Below are 18170 nucleotides of genomic sequence, written 5' to 3'. Positions count from 1 at the left end.
AAAAAAAAAAAAAAAAAAAAAAAAAAAAAAAAAAATTAAAAAAAAAAGAATGTGTAAGTATTTCCAGGCAGTAACACTGTACTACTAAAAACATTATTAGCTCTACACAAAAATACGAAGTGAGTGAAACATTAAGCCCATTTCAAGAGAGGAAAGCAATTACTTTCTCAAAGCCCAGTGGGTTTACCTCGGCTGTATTACCGAATAGCGACGCTAGAGCCCTACCTGTGCAAGGGTTTGTTGAGACAGAACTTCTAAATCCCAGCTTCACTGAAGCCAGTCACTTCGCTTAGGAAAGTTAAGTAGAATATACGGAATTTTAATATTTTTAACAAGTACACTTCAAACTCACTGTAGCTCTTGAATTAGGCGATATCCAACACGGAAATATATGTTACCATGTTTTCAAAGTGTTCAGACCTTTTCTTTTCTTTTATGGTTTTGAGGACTGCACCAGGACCTGGCACACTGGGCAGACACTCTGCCACTGAACTCTATCCTCAGCCGTTATTGCGTTTGTAAAACTACCTTAGGGGGTGGGGGGGGGGATGAATGAGAAGAAAGTATAATGACACTTATATAGGAAGACAGCACAACGCATCACTTTGTATGCCAGCTGTGGGTGGTTTGAAGGAAAATGGCCACCAAAGGGAGAGGCACTATTAGGAGGTCTGGCTTTATTGGAATGGGCATGGCCTTGTCAGAGGAAGTGTGTCACTGTGAAGGTGGGCTTTGGGATCTCTTATATGCTCAAGCCACACCAGCGTCTCAGACTACTTCTTGTTGCCCGCAGATCAAGGTGGAGGAATCTCGCTCAGCTCCTTCTCCAGCACCATGATTGCCTGCACTCTGCCTTGCTTCCGGCCATGACAATGGACTGAACCTCTGAACTGTAAGTGAGCCACCCAGCTAATGGTTTCCTTCTTAAGAGTTGACATGGTCATGGTGTCTCTTCACAGCAACAGAAACTCTAACAAGACAACAGCCTAAAAATTACTATTTTAGTACTGTAATCAGGAATGGTTGTCATTGAGGAGTTTTTAATTTTATTTTTTTTGACATGTAAAGAGTTTTATACACTTAATATACAAATCTGGATGAGTTTCGGGCTACCAGTGTGAAATCATTGCCCTTAACGCCACCTGTATATTAGAAACCTGTCAGAGTTTCCTAGTGTTTTCCTTATCATCATTCTCTTCAGTGCAAGAGCAGTCAATTTTCCTAGCAAATTCCTCTTTGCTGTGTAGACCTCCAGGACTTCCTTATCTTACACATAAGCTCTGTATCCCCCTAGGTCTCACCCATTTCCTTCTTATTCCAGATCACACCATCATGCTACTTCTGCCTTCCACTTCTCTAAATTTGATGTTTTAGAGCTATGACAGTTGTCATGTTTTGGGTTTTTTGAGACAGGGTTTCTCTGTGTAACAGTCCTAGCTGTTCTGGGACTGGCTTTGTAGACTAGGCTGGCCTTGAACTCACGGAGATCCGGAGATCCGCCTGCCTCTGTCTCCTGAGTGCTTGGATTAAAGGCATGCGCCAACACCCTCAGCATTTGTCACTTTAATACATGGCATGATTATTGGCAGCAAGGCAGCCATGGAAACATTGCAGAATATATTTAAAATGTTATCTTTGGGGGACGGAGAGTTGGCTCAGCAGTTAAGAACACTTGCTGCACGCACATGGTAGCTCACAATCCCCCTTAACTCTCTATTTCCTCAGACTCGGATGCCTCTTCTGGCCTCTGTGGGCACCAGGTATGCACATGATGCATACACACACACACACACACACATGCACACACACACACATGCCCACACGGATGTAGTCAAAACACTCATAGACATAAAATACAAAAAAATTTAAGAAATGCCATCTTCACAACATTCCTATCTTTCAAAACCTGGTCTATCTATCACTATTGCACAATCACTGGTCCCTCCAGGGAGAAACTGTGTAAACTGTTTTGGAAGCATGTGGTGGCTTACAAGTGATGGTAAGTGTAGGATACTTGTTTTTGAAAAGTAAAGCCACCAGGCAGCAGAACACAGGTCGTTTTCAACACATCATCCCTTTGTAAAACGCTAGACCACCTACAAGAAGGGGCTGCCTTCATTTGTTTCGTGATGTGCCGGCTGCACTGTCTTCAGAGACTATGAAAACTAAATTTCTTTGTGAAATAATTTTACGTATTTTCTAAGGCTATAATTTGCCACATCAAAGTACTCTTTTCCCTGAAGCTCTGAGTATCCTCGAACTGATCAGTGGTAGTTACAGCTTCTTGTGCCACAGAAGAGACCCGGAACCATACCCTGTCAACATAACAAAAGACCAAACAAACCAACCCTAGTCACCCAGTGACAAATGACATCTTTGGACCCTTGCTTCTCACGGGACACCATCCACCAGTCAGTCTTTGCTAGGCCTTCTTTGCCTCTTGTGTGGTCAAAAGCAACTTGCGTTTCTCTCAAGGCCAGGTGCCCCAGTGAAGTTTTGGTTTGTTAAGAGAAGTCAACAAACCATAAAGCGACACAGTGACTGCTTTGTTTCTTTCAGCTTAGCACTCCTTGGCACTATCACAAGGGTGGCAGTCATCCATTAAAACAAACAGAGACGGCAGAAGGTTGATCAACACTGAGCAGGTGAATGGAGGCCCAGGAACGAACAGAAACAGACCGTGATTACACTGCCAAACAGCTCTCTGATGGTGTCAGGGTCCTGAGCCCCCTGAGCAGACCCTAGCAGAAAGGCTGTTGTGTACAGATGTTCATTCTTGCTGATCTGCTTGTGTTTATACCACTGGTCTGCGAGCATCTCTGTGCCAGGCACCAGGCTACATTTGTCAAATGCCCCACTTGATCCAGCGCTTCCAAGAAGCTCAAGAAGAGGTATACCCCTCACTTTACAGCTTGGGAAACTAAAGCTCAGAATCATAAAATCTCCACTCAAGGCGGCCAGTGCATGGGGCGGGGGTTAAGGTTCAACTCATTCAACAACTCTTGTGACAAAGCCCATAAGTCAGAGCCCGTCTTTGACCCATGAACCTGCCCGCTAGTTATACAATTACGCCCAACCCCAGGCCCTACTTGTGGGGGTCTGCTACAAGGCATTTTTTTTTTTTTGCCCTTTCAACTTACTTACCTAAATAACTTGAGATAATCTGCAAGTTTCGGGATATCGGTAATGTCCTCCTAAAGAGAAATGCAAGGATGACCAGCAGGAACCTTACAGACAGCATTCCCACCCACTCCTGCCTCACGCAGCATGGCAATCACTTGCCACAGAGCTACTTTAAAATCTGAGTTAATGAAAACGAAATGGCACTGGAGACTGAGTTCCTTAGTCAGATGAACCAGTAGTTATCCCTGGGGGAGGGGCGGGGTGGGGTGGAAACTGGGCGCCTGGGTAGGTGACAAAGTCCTTTTTCCCAGTCCTGGATGGTGACTTGGTTGGCAATATTAGTTTGTTAATATGTACGTTTGTATATATAAATACACGTATTTAAACATACAAACATACATATTAAAAAGTAATGTATATGCATACATAAAAACACTTTTCTTTGTGAGCATAAAAACGTGAAGAGAAGTAAAACCAATGGGTGCTTCTTATACTTACACATCATTCAAGTTAAAAATTGGAGTTACGAATGCAGGCCTTTAGGTATGAACAGAGCTGCTGTAATTTTTAAGTTAAAGTTGGCTACTATGGTAGGCCTGGTCACTGATTAAACTTGGCAGGAAACTGGTTCAAAGTTCATTCTGAGGGGGCCATTGAAGGCTGGCTGCCGCACATAAAACTCCCGGGGGAAGGAGGGAATTTCTCGTTTGTCCAAGTAGGATTAACTTCCTGTCACACACTCGGTGTAGGTGGCAGGCGGAAAGGAACTCCAATTTCTGCTCCGGTAGGCACTGGCCTTGTGTGGGAAGTGTTGGCTCCCCCTCTGAAGTCAGTTACTGATAAAAGGACTCAGAATGAAAGCCTGAGAATGCCGCGACTCACTCTTAGCGCTCAGCGCAGCTCCAGCAGCCCCACTGCTTGGATTCAGTGTGGTTAAGCCAGCAGTTGTTCCTTTGGTTGAAGAAGTTAAAACAAAAGAGCAATGCCCAGGGAAATGATCCAGCCAGAGGGGCGTTCCAATGACAAAGCTGCCATTCATGCCCCTGCGGGGAGAGGCAAGGGGTGGATAACTGCTTTTCTTTCTTAGGGATGACTGGAGGGGTTTAGCTCCTGAAATCCAAATTGTTTAGGAGCGTTTGATTCTATTCTAGATCAGTAGTTCTCAACCTTCCTAATACTGTAGTTCACACAGCATTAATACCGTTCCTCATGTTGTGGTGATGGCCAGCCATAAACTTATTTTCTTTTACTACATCATAACTGTAATCTTGTTATGGTTATGAATGGTAAGGAAATATCTGATAGGTCCTGCGAAAGGGTCATTCAACCCCCAAGGGGTCACGACCCACAGGTTGAGAACTGCTGTCCTAGCGACAGGCCTTCCCCTCGGTCAGCCTTGCTCAGTGACAATGTCTGACCAGACGCCAAGGCTTACCTGTTTCTTCATCCTCAGCTCCCCTAGGCTGTACAGCTCTTTCTAAACTTAAAAGACCAAGGGCATGTTCTGTGCCAGTGTAGGGGAGCCCATTGTAGTTTCCCCACATACTGTGCCAGCTGGTTTCCCCCCAAAGAAACGCAATACAAAAACTTTAATGGGTGGTGGTGAAATTATCTCACAGTCCCTTGCCTCGCTAGTGTGAGAAAAACCGGTTCTTGATTAATTTAAGCGGGTCACGCGAGCAACGTATTTTTCTTTTTGCAAGAAATGTTCTTCCGGTTCCAGTCTGCATTTGCCAGCACAAATTCTGAGTTACCGGAAGGTTCATACCAAAGTGTTGTCCGCCTTCCCGCCTTCGAGGGTCACTTCCAAACTAGAGAGTGCCGCTTCCACCTCATCAACCTCAGACTTGGCGGCAAAGTCCTGGATCTCTGCACACAGTGACAGTTTGCTGATGTGGTACTGAAACATAAAAAGAGGTTTTAGTTTTCTTTAGTTAAATTAATATATGTTTTTTAAAAAGATTTATTTATTCTGTATTCAGTGTTCTGCCTGCATATATCCCTGCAGGCCAGAAGAGGGCACCAAATCTCATTACAAGATGGCTGTGAGCCACCATGTGGTTGCTGGGAATTGAACTCAGGACCTTTGGAAGAGCAGGCAAAGCTCTTAACCACTGAGCCATCTCTCCAACCCTAATATAAGTTTTTGAGACAGGATCTTGCCTGATTGTTCAGGCTAGTCTCAAACTCTCTAGGTAGCTTAAGCTGCCCTTGAATTTATGATCCTCCTGCCTCAGTCTCTCACATGCTGGGGTTATAGGCCTGCTCTACCTCACCTGGCTCAAGACCGAGCTTTTAGAAATGTTACAGCCACAAGCAGATCATTAGCCATGTCTTATTCTCCGAGGAGAGTTTCCCTGGAATCTTGAACATCTGGAAGGAGGTCTGTCTATGCAGGAAAATGGCATCCAACTGGGCTAAGTTTGAGATTTAGACAGTTGGGGGTCAAACTTTGTTCTGCCTTGTCTCTGTGCACGTGAGAGGCAAGCAAGGAGAATTGCAGAACAGACGCCTTATATAGCGTGTGCACACGCATAGATTGTGAGGGACATTTTACACGGAAAATTACTCTCTTAATTTTCATTTCTGTCATCAAAGAAACAAATAGAAGGCTTTAACCAAAACAAACTAAAATTGTCTCCCCCACCCCCGAGGAGAGCAGCAGAACCCCCACCCCTGAGAAAAGCTGCAGCCCCCACCCCCTTGGAGAGCTGCAAACATCCCCACAACCTGCAGGGCTGCAAAGATCAACATTTCTTCTTCCGTGCAGTCGATTTCCTCCAAGAGAACAGCCCACCTGGCTTGCTCATAGAGTTGGTTTATTCGGACCGCGTCATACTAGAGAAAGAAACACATGTAGGTATGCGTGTGGGCATTTGTTTATTGTCCACCGCGCAAAAGTTCTTGCGTAACCGGGGCCATTCTTTGTGAATCCCACTCTGGAGTCTAGCTCAGGCCACTTCCTGTTGGCCCTGCTCGGAAGGAACTTTCCCTAAGCATCTCCCAGAGTTTCTTCAAGCAGTCAAATTAGTCCATCATCAGTGCCGTGATTTTTGCTCTCCGTACCATGTTTCTAAAAACACACACTACACGATCGATAGTGAAAGACAAAGCTGATCTCCAAACTCTGCCATTTTAAGAAGAACCTGACGGGGACATTTAAAACGGAACTTTATACCAATGCATAGGTGAACTAGAAGACATACACTCAAGGGCTGACAAGATAACTTTGAAAAAGAATCACATTGAAAGAGACACTTGTACCACCAGACACCAAACACAGAAATCAGAATAGCATGTTACTGGTTTATGATGGACACCAGTTACTGCTACACATGTATGTACATTTACTAGAAAGTAAAAACATGATATGTAGCAATGAAAACGCATGAATATTCAGGGAACAAAAATCCAAAACAAGAAAAAAAATAACATCACTCCAAATTAGCTGACCCGTGGATTAAAGAATTTAAACATACCAAACCTCAGTGGGGTTCCACTTCACGTCAGTATGATCATGCTAACATGAAAACCAGACATAACCAGGGGTGGTGAGGATGTGGAGCGGTCAGAACGAGAGTACACAGTTGGCTCTAACATGGGGCAGGCAAAGCACTAAACACAGACTAGGAGCCAGCCATTCCTCTCCCTTAAAAAGGGGAAGTAAAAACTCGGATACTTGGCACCTATTCATAGCAACATTATCCATAGCTGAGTTGAAGCAGAGTGAATGTCCATCAATGGACAAGCCGATGAGCAAAAGACAGTACGTGCACACAATGGGGTAGTATTCCATGTGGTGGTTTGAATGAGAATGGCCCCCATAGGCTCGTATGTTTGAGTACTTACTCCACTGTTTGGGAAGGGTTAAGAAGGGGTCACCTCACTGAGGGTAGGCTTTGACGTTTCAAAGCCCAGGCCATTCCCAGCTACCTCTCTCTCCCCTCTGCCTTCTGCTTATGTACCAGGACATAAGAGCCCAGCTGCTGCTCCAGCACCATGCCTGCTAGCCTGCTGCCACTCTTCCCAGCCCGGTGGGCACAATTCCTCCTCAAATTGTAGAGTTCCTAACAAACTCTGCAATAAAATGCTTTGGTCATGGTGTTTTGTCATAGAAATCAAAAAATAACTAAGATATCTGGTTTTTAAAAGGAAGGGAATCCTGTTTCCTTGTTGTAACATGGATGATTCCCAAAGATGAAATACTTGAAACGAGCAATGAGGAAGAATATTACATGATGCCTCTACTATGCACTACCTAGAGTAGGTAGACTCATCCATCCAGAAAGTCAGAAGTAAAGTGTTCTGACCTCACTGGGCTGGGGGAGGAGAAGAGAGTGACTGTTCAATGGGTGGCAGTTTGGGATGCTGAAAGAGTAAGGGAAATGGACATGGATTACACTTGCAGTATGAATGTTCAGGAACACTGAGCTACCACTTACAATAAGACGGTAAATGAATAATATGTGCACTATAAAGAATTAAAAAAGCCCAAATGTGCATGAGTATTCATAGCATTAATTAATGACAGTCAAATGTGGAAATAATTTAGATATTCTTTGATGAATTAATGAATATATATAGTATATCACACAATGGAAATAATTTTGGTAATAAAATGAAATACTTGTATATACTAAAATATAGATGAACTTGGAAAACATGCTATATGAAAGAGATTAGTCACAAAGTCCTGCATGCTCTATAATTCTATGTATTACTTTATTTTATTTTATTTTATTTTTTTTGAGACAGGGTCTCATGTGGCTCAGGTTAGCCTGCAACTTAACATGTAGCTGAGGATGACCCCGAACTTCTGGTCCTCCTGCTTCCATCTCCTAAGCATGAGAGTTAGAATTATAGGCATAGTGGTTCAGGCAATTGAACTCAGAGCTAGATGAGAACTCTATCAGATGAACTAGGTCCTCAGCCACAATAGGCAAATCCATAAAGACATTAGTTTGTTGCTCTTGCCTGGGGTTGGCAGGATTAAAGGGCAATCAGAATTGTGGCACAGGGCTTCCTATGGGGTCACAGAAGGTTGTGAAAATAGACAGCAGTTACATTTGACAATTCTGTGCATATATAAAAACATCGATCTGTGCATATTCCATAGGTAAATGCAAGGTCTTTAAACGGGTGAAGGAAGCCTTCTGTTCCCCTTCCGTTCTCCCCTTCCCACCTTTCCCTCTTCCTAGAATCTGGAGCATGCTAAGCACATGCTCTACTCCTGAACCCCACCCCCTGGCCTGCAGATGAGGTTCTATGTAAGACAAGATAACTAAACGTTATGATGTATAAAGTAGACGTGACAACATAGAATTAAACATTTACAGTGAAAAATACATTCAAGAGGTCATACATTCATCAGATAAAGATCGAAAGAATGTATTTCATTAAACAGAAGAGACAATATTCATTAATACAAACCATTCCTATGAATGAATATAAAAATCAGAAAATCTAAGAGGATGTAGAACAAACGTAAACAGGTGTTCCACAGAGAAAACCAAATAGCCATTTAAACACTGGAAAAGATGCCCAACCTTACCAAAAAAAAATTAGAGGATTCAAACTAAAACAAGACGACAGAATTTCTGTTCTATCGGATTGGCTTGTTAGGCATTGCTAGTATCTGATGTTGTGGGATGAGGTGCATCTGGTTCGCTTTGCAGCTGTGGTTATAGGAATGCTATCTAGACACATCTCTTAATATCCTCTTGCACTTGATGAGTATCTAGAGAGGAATGCTGGCACTCACCAGACACTCTTGTAAGATGCTTGCCACACATGGTTCTCAACAGTATGTGTTAGCCTTTCTTTGACTACAGTTCAGTTGATAAAAGAGGAAACTGGACTTTAGATACTGATGTGAAAGATGGCTCTGTGAGATAAAAAGTGCAGAGCATGCAAAAGCTCCCATCTATACAGGGAACACACGGTCCTGGAAACCTGGTAAATACAGCCTAGAAAAAGTGTGGAAAATCTGCAAGGATGTTAGTCATGAAGTTGTGGCTGCCTTTAAGAGAAAGGTCATAGCCAAGGGCAGTTCTCTTTGTTCTTTTGGAATGAGTTTACTGGGTATATTTATTGTGTATATTTAGAATTTGCAACATGGAATATAGAAATAATATTATTGAAAGCAATATTAACAATAAATAATAAGAAATATAAAAATAATATCGAAAACAATACTAACAATAAAATAATAATAAGAAATATAAAAATAATATCAAAAGCAATATTAACAATAAAATAATAATAAGAAGAAATATAAAAATAATAATATAGAAAGTAAAATGGTTTTGTTTATGAAAAGAGAAACCAACTCACCAAAATCATAAGGTAAGAAAAGCTTGTAATACATTCATGTGTACTGTCCATGGTCCTCATGTCCTACATAAACACTCTAGAATTACCCATCCTGTGTGTCTGCTACTTTCTATCCTTTGACCTGTGTCTCTCTATTGTCTGTCTACCTGACCAGTGCTGCCCTCACTAATACTGTAGCTTGGTGTGTTCACGATTTTTTCTTCTATGTCTTCTCTTTTTGGAGTGTACGTACAAGTGTTCTGCTCTATGTGTCCTCCAGACTCATTTGTGCTGGGGCAAATGGCAAGATCTCTTTTAAAGTCATTCGTATCTATGCACCCAAAACTTCACAGACGCTATGCATTTAGGTTAAACACTATTTTTAATTCTAAATAATCCCTCTTTACATTTATCTTAAAAACAGCCTCAACTGTGGTAGAATATGTCTAACAAAATTAATCTTGACCTTTAAAATGTATGGTTTAGCGGCACAGGTACATCCACAATGTTGCACAAACACCCACTTTCCAAAGTCTTCGTCTTGTATGACCAAGAGTCATTCTATTCTATTCTATTCTATTCTATTCTATTCTATTCTATTCTATTCTATTCTATTCTCATTAAATCATAGTTTCCATGTTAGCATTTGTTCTGTTTTTAGGAAATGATTTCAAATCTCTCTCTCTCTCTCTCTCTCTCTCTCTCTCTCTCTCTCTCTCTCTCTGTGAATTTGGTATGTGCTTGTGTGCTGTATGGACATGTGTCTGTTAGGTGTGTGAAAGAGGAACAGAGGAGTGTGTTGATATCCTCGTCTATCACCCTTTGCCTATGACTTTGAAGCAGGCCTCTCCTTGGAGTTCATGTTTTTTTCAGTTGGTTTGGCACCCTGAAAGCCCCAGTAGCCGCCTCAGCCTGCCCATCTCAGCGCCAGGGTTACAGACACATATGAGACCATGCAGAGTTAGCTACTCAGGTGCTAGGATCTGGTGCATCAAGTACTCTTAATCACTGAATGATTTCTCCAGGCCCATTTGAATTTTTTTTTATAATGAGTATATATTATACTGTATATTTTGAAAAAAATTAATAAAGAAAACATGAAGAAAACTTGAAAAATATCCCAGAGCACCTCAGTAGACTCATCTACACTGGCTTTATTTATTTATTTACATTAATCTCATGTTTGTGAAGAAAAGAGGCGATAGGGAATGTCTAAATGTGAAGCAAGCCCAAACCAGCAAATACCTCTGATAATGGTGAGTGGGAAAGATGGTGTGCTTTGTTGACATGTTCCTTCTCTGCATTTCTAAAGTTTCTGGGAAAAGAAGACAATGCAGAGTCAAGAGCCAAGAGCCAAGAGGGTGGGATTTAGGATGTGAAAGTGGTGATGTGCTCAGACCTTCAGGAAAGTCTGCCTCTGTTCTGTGATCTACAAAGGTATCTCGTATAGCTGGCCTTGGACCCCACCTCCTCATCTCTCCAGACAAACGAAACAAATACACTTGAGAATGAGCATCACATCGCCGTTCACATCAGGCCTGAGCAAACAATCAAAGCCACCCTCAGTGAGCTGGAACATGGATAAACAAACTGTACTGGGTGTTAGGAATATTTCTTAATATTAGCTTTCTGCCAATGCAAAAATTCCCAATCAAGCCAAATCAAAACCAAATTAAGAAATATCCAGGTTTAATGGGAGATCTGCACTCTCGGTGGAACCGGGAAGTCGTGAACATGCGACCCCCGGGAGAAAGAAAAGAAGACCACATGTTTCTCTTTTGGGGGGGATTACTTAAATACCCTGGGGAGTGGTCCTGACCCCACCTCCAGGGAGGGGTCAGGACCTGGCATGCTGGGATTTGGAGTCCAGACCAGGCCTGGGGGCTGGGATAGATGCAAGGGGCTGGGGCCTACAGTCCCAACTTGACACAAACCACCAAACAAAAGAATCATTGTACTGTACACTTACAGTATACATACTATTTTTTAAGTTACTTTTTTTTTTGTTTTTGAAAGAAAGGGCCTCATGCAAATTGTTTTTCAATCCAGGCTTGAACTCTTGATCCCACTGCCTTGGCTTCTTGAGTGCTGGAATTATAGGCATGTGCCATGATGCCTGAATTCCAGTGAATGACTTTTTTATTGTACATAAATTATAGTTCAGTCAAGACTTAACAACTAAAAGAAATTCACATGAACAGTGTACATTGTAGGCCCATATTTCTATTTGGTATGGCAGCCAGGCTCTAAAGCCATAGTCGGTATCTGAGGATGGTCACGTAGCCTACCAGACAGGCCGTCACTACCTAACAAAAGGTCAGGATGTGGTTTTGCTCTTTTCTTTGTAATTTGGAGAATGCCTGATTGAGTTGTTAATTTAAGTCTACGTGACAGCTAACATACAGAGCAGAGAGGTAGCTGTGGACGTGACAAAAAGCCATTCACCTGGTTACCTAGGAGAGAGAATGCTAATCTATTTCCCCTAAATTAATAAAGTACTTTTAAAACAAAATGAAATCACAGAAATGTATAATTTGTATTTAGTAGACAATGCAGAAAAGAAACCATAAATAGTGTTCATTAAGAAACTTAAAAAACAAAGCAAAACAAAACAGTTGCTTAGGAGAGTGACATGTTCATCATCCCAGAATACTTTTTACTGAGAAGCCAAAATTTCCTGTTTTGTCACAATTCACTGGGAGTCATGCATTTCATACACAGGACAGACACATCAGCTTTCACCTGGGTCCAAACCAATGCCTGGGTAGAGTTTCCCATAGAAACGACAGCAATAGGGCTTAGGGGAGGTGGTCCAGTCAGCAGAGTGCTTGCTGAGCAAGCTGGGGACCTGAGATCAGATCCCCAGCACCAAGCATTGTTGGTGGTTCTCTCTGTAGTCCCAGAGATGGACAGGAGTAGACAGGAGGTCCCAGAGGCTTTCTGCTAAACCATCTAACTAAACTTGGTGAGTTGAGCATTTAGTTAGGGACCTTGTCTCAAAAATAAGGAAGGTGAGAGTAGTCAAGATGACACCTAATGTTGACTTTGGCGATTTTATGTGCACACACATGCACACCCATGAACACAGACACATACATGTACATGTAAGCACACACACACACACACACACACACACACACACACACACACACGCACACACCCCTAAAAAGAAATAAGAAGTGAGGAGATTTTTTTGTTTTTTGGAAGAAGTTAAGTAGGGAAGTTAGGGAACTGAGATGGGCTTTTGAAAGACCGACACAAATCAACCAAGAAGGCAGAGACGTGGCTGCAGGGGGAAGAGTGTAGAGAAAGGTTGAAGCAAGTTCCTCATACAAATGCTCAGAACGAAATGAAGATGAGCAGTAGGCACAGACCCTGGGTGGGGCTGCTGCAGCAAGGTTGTCTGGCCACCCAGAGATTACAGTGTTTCATTTTGTATTTTCTACAAAGGGTCATTCAGCTGCAGACGCTCAACTCCACAGAATGGCTGGCTGGAAGGAGGAAAGCCGTAGAAGTCCAAAGGACTCATCTCATCCCTCATTAATTTTCCTTATAAGCTTTGGAGATTTGCCTTAAAATTGGAGTTGGTGACAAGCAGGGCTATTAGACAGATGATCCCTTTTCCTTAAGATCATTTTAACACTGCAGTGGGGAGTCTTGTGTGAATCACCTTGTGGTCCTGGTTTGCTCTTAAGAGCATGTCTTCAACCTAGCACTGATACTTCCTTTCCTTCCTAAGCCATGGCAGATTCTAGCTATGTGGGCGCCTCACTCCCTTCTTGTTCCTGTGAATGTTGAGAGGCTGTGTGCACCATGCTGGGTATGAGGACCCCAGGTGGTGTGGGACAATTTTGTATTCTGTCAATTATGTTTTAAACAAATGCTGATTGGCCAGTAGCCAGGCAGGAAGTACAGGCAGGACAACCAGACAGGAAGTAGAGGCGGGACAATGAGAATAGGAGCATTCTGGGAAGAAGGAAGCTCTTTCTGCAGTCCTGCCCAGACACAGAAGAAGGAAGATGTGACCTGCCCCGCTGAAAAAGGTACAGAGCCATGTGGCTAACATATACTAGATTAATGGGCTAATGTAAGTTATAAGAGTTAATAAGAAGCCAGAACTAATGGGCCAATCAGTTTATCATTAATATAGACTCTCTGTGTGATTTTTTTTGGGATTTACAAACTGTAGGAACTGGGCAGGACAGAAACCTCAATAAACAGGCCCACATGTTACAGCCAGGCAACTCCTGCTAACGCTGCTTAGCCTGCCCTAGGAGGCAGAGAGGAAAGTTCAGAAGCAGGTACACCTGCTTCAGTCCAACCTGCAGGGAAGAGGAGCTCACGCAAATCAGCTCTGGCCTTGATAACAAAATGTAAGGTGTAGAACTTCCACCCACACACAACTCAAAAGGAAAACAAAATGAAACAAAAGAACAATTTCTTACTTTGGGATTCAAGTCAAAGAAGGTGTAGTATTTAAATCTTAACAGCAGTTGCTCATCCTCTTGAATGTTTTGTTCCATAAGGGATCTGGAGGAATCCAGCCAACTAGGAAACAAGAGGGTAGGATTTAAAAGCCAGCCCACTTTTCCTGTCTACGCACCACAGTGTTTCAGATTGCATCTTACAGAAATCCAAGGACATGGACAGAGTAAACCATATCAACAAAGCCAGTGAGCACATAATAGCTTATATTTGCTCTTTACCTTACAGTCCCCCCACCTCTCCAGACAGGGTTTCTCTGTGTAACAGCCCTAACTGTCCTGGAACTTGCTTTGTAGATCAGGCTGGCTTCAGACTCACAGAGAATCACCTGCCTCTGCCTCCCATGTTCTGGGATTAAAGGCATACGCCACCACACCTAGCTATGTTACAATTTTTAAGATAAAAAGTTTTCTCATTGACATATGAAAATGAAGGAGCTAGAAGTGTTGTTTGATAGCCTTTCCTTCCTCCCTGCCTCCCTCCCTCCTTCCTTCCTTCTCTCCCTCTCCCTCTTCCTTCCTGAATCTTACCATGTAGTCCAAGTTGGCTTTGGACCTGTGATCCTCTTCCCTCAGCTTTCTGAGGATTATAGACATGTACCACTACACACACACACACACACACACACACACACACACACACACACGTGCACACACACACACATACATATATATAGCAAGTTCCAGGACAGTTAGGGCTGTTACACAGAGAAATCCTGTCTGGAGAGGTTGGGGGACTGTAAGGTAAAGAGCAAATATAAGCTATGTATGTGTGTGTGTGTGTGTGTGCGCATGTGTGTGTATATGTATTTACCACTCTGCATCACCCAGCACTCTTTTCACACCTGCAACAGCATCGAGAGTTACAGTCATGGATGGAAAGCTATCAAGTTATTTGAAGACAATTTTCTCATACTTTTAAGGCATTGAGACCACTATAGTCTGTGTATATCCCTTTTTTCCTTTTAAAGTTAGCTATGCTAGGGAAACATAATGCCATGCCTATTAATTAAAAAAATTAGATAGCCCCCATCTCTTTAATTTCTCTTAGTGTATGAACACCAGTTCAGATAGGAGAAAGATGGTCCCCCTTACCCTGCATTCATCTTGGCTTTGTCTACCAAAGATCGAGGCTGGAACATGTCGGCGAGCACATCTGGTGATGGAGGAGGTTGGCTGAAGGCCAGAACATTGCAGTTTTGCTCTGTCAAAGGGCTGTCACCGAACCAAGTCATAGTGGATAAGGCTGGCGTCCCGTTGATGGGGTCATACATGGGTGTCATGGTCTTACTGTACAAGCCCGGGCTTACTGTGAAGCAGGCAAATGATACATGATCTGGGTAAGAAATCTTTGGAAGAAGATTATACTAAAGTGAATTTTGATTTTAAAGGTATCAGGAGTCAGGATAGTAGGGAGATCAGATGCACAGGTAAAGATCTTGTCTTGTCTTTCCAGTCCTGGAATCTGGAATCCCAAAGATGTAAAAGTTTCCAAGAATCAACACAGATAAATGTTGGTAAGTAAGTCCTTTCTAATCATTCAGAGTTTTCTGTTTCTTGGTGTTATGAGCAAACCGAGAACACAGGCACAAAATGTCTCAGATAGCAAAGAGCTACATCTGCTACTTTTAAGAACCCAGTAGCTGGTTCTTAGCAATAACTGGCCATTACCTCTGAACACTGCTCAGAACCCCCTTTATTCTTCTTGTCCGAATAGACTATATAAGAAAGCCCGTGATAATGCAAGAAAGTAAGAGACAGTTGTTTTGATACAGGTATACCTTTTAAAAATCTTTACCTGCTTTTCCTTCATAAGCCAAATGAAAGTATGTTTAAGAAAAAGCTTGCTAGGCAGTGGCGCACACCTTTAATCCCAGCACTCAGGAGGCAGAGGCAGGTGGATCTCTGTGAGTTCAAGGCCAGCCTGGTCTACAAAGCGAGTTCCAGGAGAGCCTCCAAAGCTACAGATAAACCCTGTCTTGAAAAACCAAAAGAATAATAATAAGAAGAAGCAGAAGCAGAAGCAGAAGCAGAAGCAGAAGAAGAAGAAGAAGAAGAAGAAGAGGAGGAGGAGGAGGAGGAGGAGGAGGAGGAGGAGAAGAAGAAGAAGAAAGAGCTGCACAAAGTAAACTAGGAAAAGAGAAATATATTGAAATTACCCAAATTACCTTCTTTCTAAAATGTACTTTATCATCCACAATTCATGGCTGGATGTGCTAGTATTTTACAGCATAAGATATCCAATTAAAATTGTGAGTTACTAAGCATACCTAAGGTAAAAGTCTATAAAAAAATTCAAAATATAACTATATATCTCCTTCTCAACTTGTCAGTTAATCCTTCAGCAACATTGATCCCTCTTTGTTTGGAGAGAAAGTGGGGGGACGGAGGGAGGAAGAGAAAGGAAGAGAGGGAAGACATAGATCCCCTTTGTTGCTTTAAAGGTTCTAGGTAGGCTTTCTTAGATCCACTCATGGGGTCAGTTCATAAACTGCTCTATATATGGAAAGAAAGGGGCAGAGGAAGGGAGGGAAGGAGGGAGGGAGAGAAGAAAGGAGAGAGAAAGAAAAGAAAAGAGCGAAAAGGAGGGAGGGAGGGAGGGAGGGAGAGAGAATGAAGTGGGGGAGAGAAAAAGAGAGAGAGGGAAGTATTTATTGATTTTTCCTTTGGGGTTTACAGTCACATTTGAAAGAGCCCCGTACCTGGGGAACCCGAACTTGTTGAAGAGCTGTCCAGGCTCAGGACGTCATCAATCATGGGATCTTTACTACTTTTGTCTTTCTTCTTTTTCTTCTTAGAATAGTCACCAGCAGGCCTTAACAGTGAAAGTTCTTCGGGTCTTCTAATATCTAAAATAAAACAAAGTAAGAACTAACACAAACAAAAAGGGAGAAAACTAAAAAAAGAAAAAGGATTCCTCCTGAGACTCAGCTGCTCTGTGTATTTGACGGGTCTTAGGGGGCTGTGGCTGCAAACGGAAGCCACTGAATCCCGTTTGAAGGGACAAAGCCCCTCTAACTGGATAAGGACAAGTAGTGGCAGAAGGTTCAGTCTCGTGTGGTTTCTAGTTTGTGTTTTAATTTGTGCTGAAGATATTTTAAACACACCCAGAACAAAGGGAATGGTGTAACGCCCTCTCTGTGTGTTTGCTATCCAGCTCAACCACCATCAGCGCTGTGCGGCTCGTGTGCCCGCCATGGACAGGCAGTATCTCTCTTTTCCTTTGCTTCTATCTCTGTCTCTCTCTTTTGTTTTGTTAAAAAACCACAAAGGGCCCCATATCCTTTTTTTCTTTGTGGACAATTGACTCTGCAATATTTCCCCTCCCTACGCAATGCCCATCATTTCCTGCCATCCCTGTAGAGGTATCCTCACATCCTACCTTGCCTTCTGGGTCTCTGTCATTTCATTGTGTGCCAACCTGACTTACAGTAGTTTGAGAGCATTTGTGTGTCTGTTAAGAGCTTTTGCTGGCAGTTAGCCACGTTCTGTGGCGGCTAGCCCCATCCATGTGAGAGGATTTGTGCTCTCCAAAAAAGGTGCTTTTGGTGGTAGGCTCCTTCTTTGGTACCTTCACCCTCCTGGGACAGCCCAGAGGCTGTGTCTACACACTGCCTCCCAGAGGTCCTGGCTGCCCTCACTGCGACACTCTTAGTGGAAGCCAGATGTCTCCAATCTCTCTTCCTGTATCTGGATTCCACACAGCATCTCCAGGTATCAAGACCTCAGCTCTCGATTTCTTATCTCAGAGTCTGGTTCTGACGAAATCCAGCTGCGATAACCCTTCCTGAGTCATCCAAGAGTGCAACTGTGACCAGAACTTCCGATAACCCACGGAGCAGCTCTACTCCAAGGAAGCGGCTGTTTTAATGGTACCGCTCCCTTAGATCTTATCGAGGCAGTTCATGAACTGCGAGGCGCCCAGAGGCAAGAGCAACGGGGCTGACTCTCTCTATCATCCAGGAAGTCTGACTCTCAGGCTCCACCACACCTGGAGCCATCCCAAAAGTCTATTTTGTGCACACCTGACAACGTACATTTACAGTGTACGCATTAAATGGTCAACAAAGTGAAACTCAGCCGGGCGATGGTGGCACACGCCTTTAATCCCAGCACTCGGGAGGCAGAGGCAGGCGGATCTCTGTGAGTTCGAGACCAGCCTGGTTTACAGAGCTAGTTACAGGCTCCAAAGCCACAGAGAAACCCTGTCTCGAAAAACCAAAAAAAAAAAAAAAAAAAAAAAACAAAAAA

General features: G+C 43.0%; 1 protein-coding gene and 1 long non-coding RNA gene across 8 annotated transcripts in view; one reads left to right on the top strand and one right to left on the bottom strand.

The window, feature by feature from the left end:
• The window catches only part of LOC126496844 (uncharacterized), a 96709-nt gene that overhangs the window by 27961 nt on the left and 50578 nt on the right, over positions 1-18170 (top strand). For 3 of the 4 annotated variants that reach the window (XR_007590455.1, XR_007590454.1, XR_007590456.1), the window contains one exon: positions 794-892. This is a non-coding gene — a long non-coding RNA (uncharacterized lncRNA). Of the gene's footprint in view, positions 1-793; positions 893-15375; positions 15437-18170 lie in introns of all 4 variants that reach the window. The other variant, XR_007590453.1, reaches the window with a different exon arrangement.
• Fermt1 (FERM domain containing kindlin 1) overlaps positions 1-18170 on the bottom strand; it is a 44817-nt gene that overhangs the window by 19061 nt on the left and 7586 nt on the right. For all 4 annotated transcript variants that reach the window (XR_007590450.1, XR_007590452.1, XR_007590451.1 and 1 more), the window contains 6 exons: positions 16622-16768; positions 15015-15228; positions 13881-13983; positions 5854-5961; positions 4892-5023; positions 3145-3194 (listed from right to left, as the gene is read on the bottom strand). Coding sequence is in view for 1 of the 4 variants with exons in the window: in XM_050134484.1 (XP_049990441.1) it covers positions 3145-3194; positions 4892-5023; positions 5854-5961; positions 13881-13983; positions 15015-15228; positions 16622-16768 (754 nt within the window). In the remaining 3 variants the exon portion in view is untranslated. The remainder of the gene's footprint in view (positions 1-3144; positions 3195-4891; positions 5024-5853; positions 5962-13880; positions 13984-15014; positions 15229-16621; positions 16769-18170) is intronic.

The sequence above is a fragment of the Alexandromys fortis genome, unplaced genomic scaffold (assembly GCF_014885135.2).
Source record: "Alexandromys fortis isolate MF-2015 unplaced genomic scaffold, M_Fortis_MF-2015_v1.1 scaffold_6, whole genome shotgun sequence".
NCBI lineage: Eukaryota > Metazoa > Chordata > Mammalia > Rodentia > Cricetidae > Alexandromys > Alexandromys fortis.
Note: the sequence above shows the minus strand (reverse complement) of the source record. Positions and strands in the feature narration are given on the sequence as shown.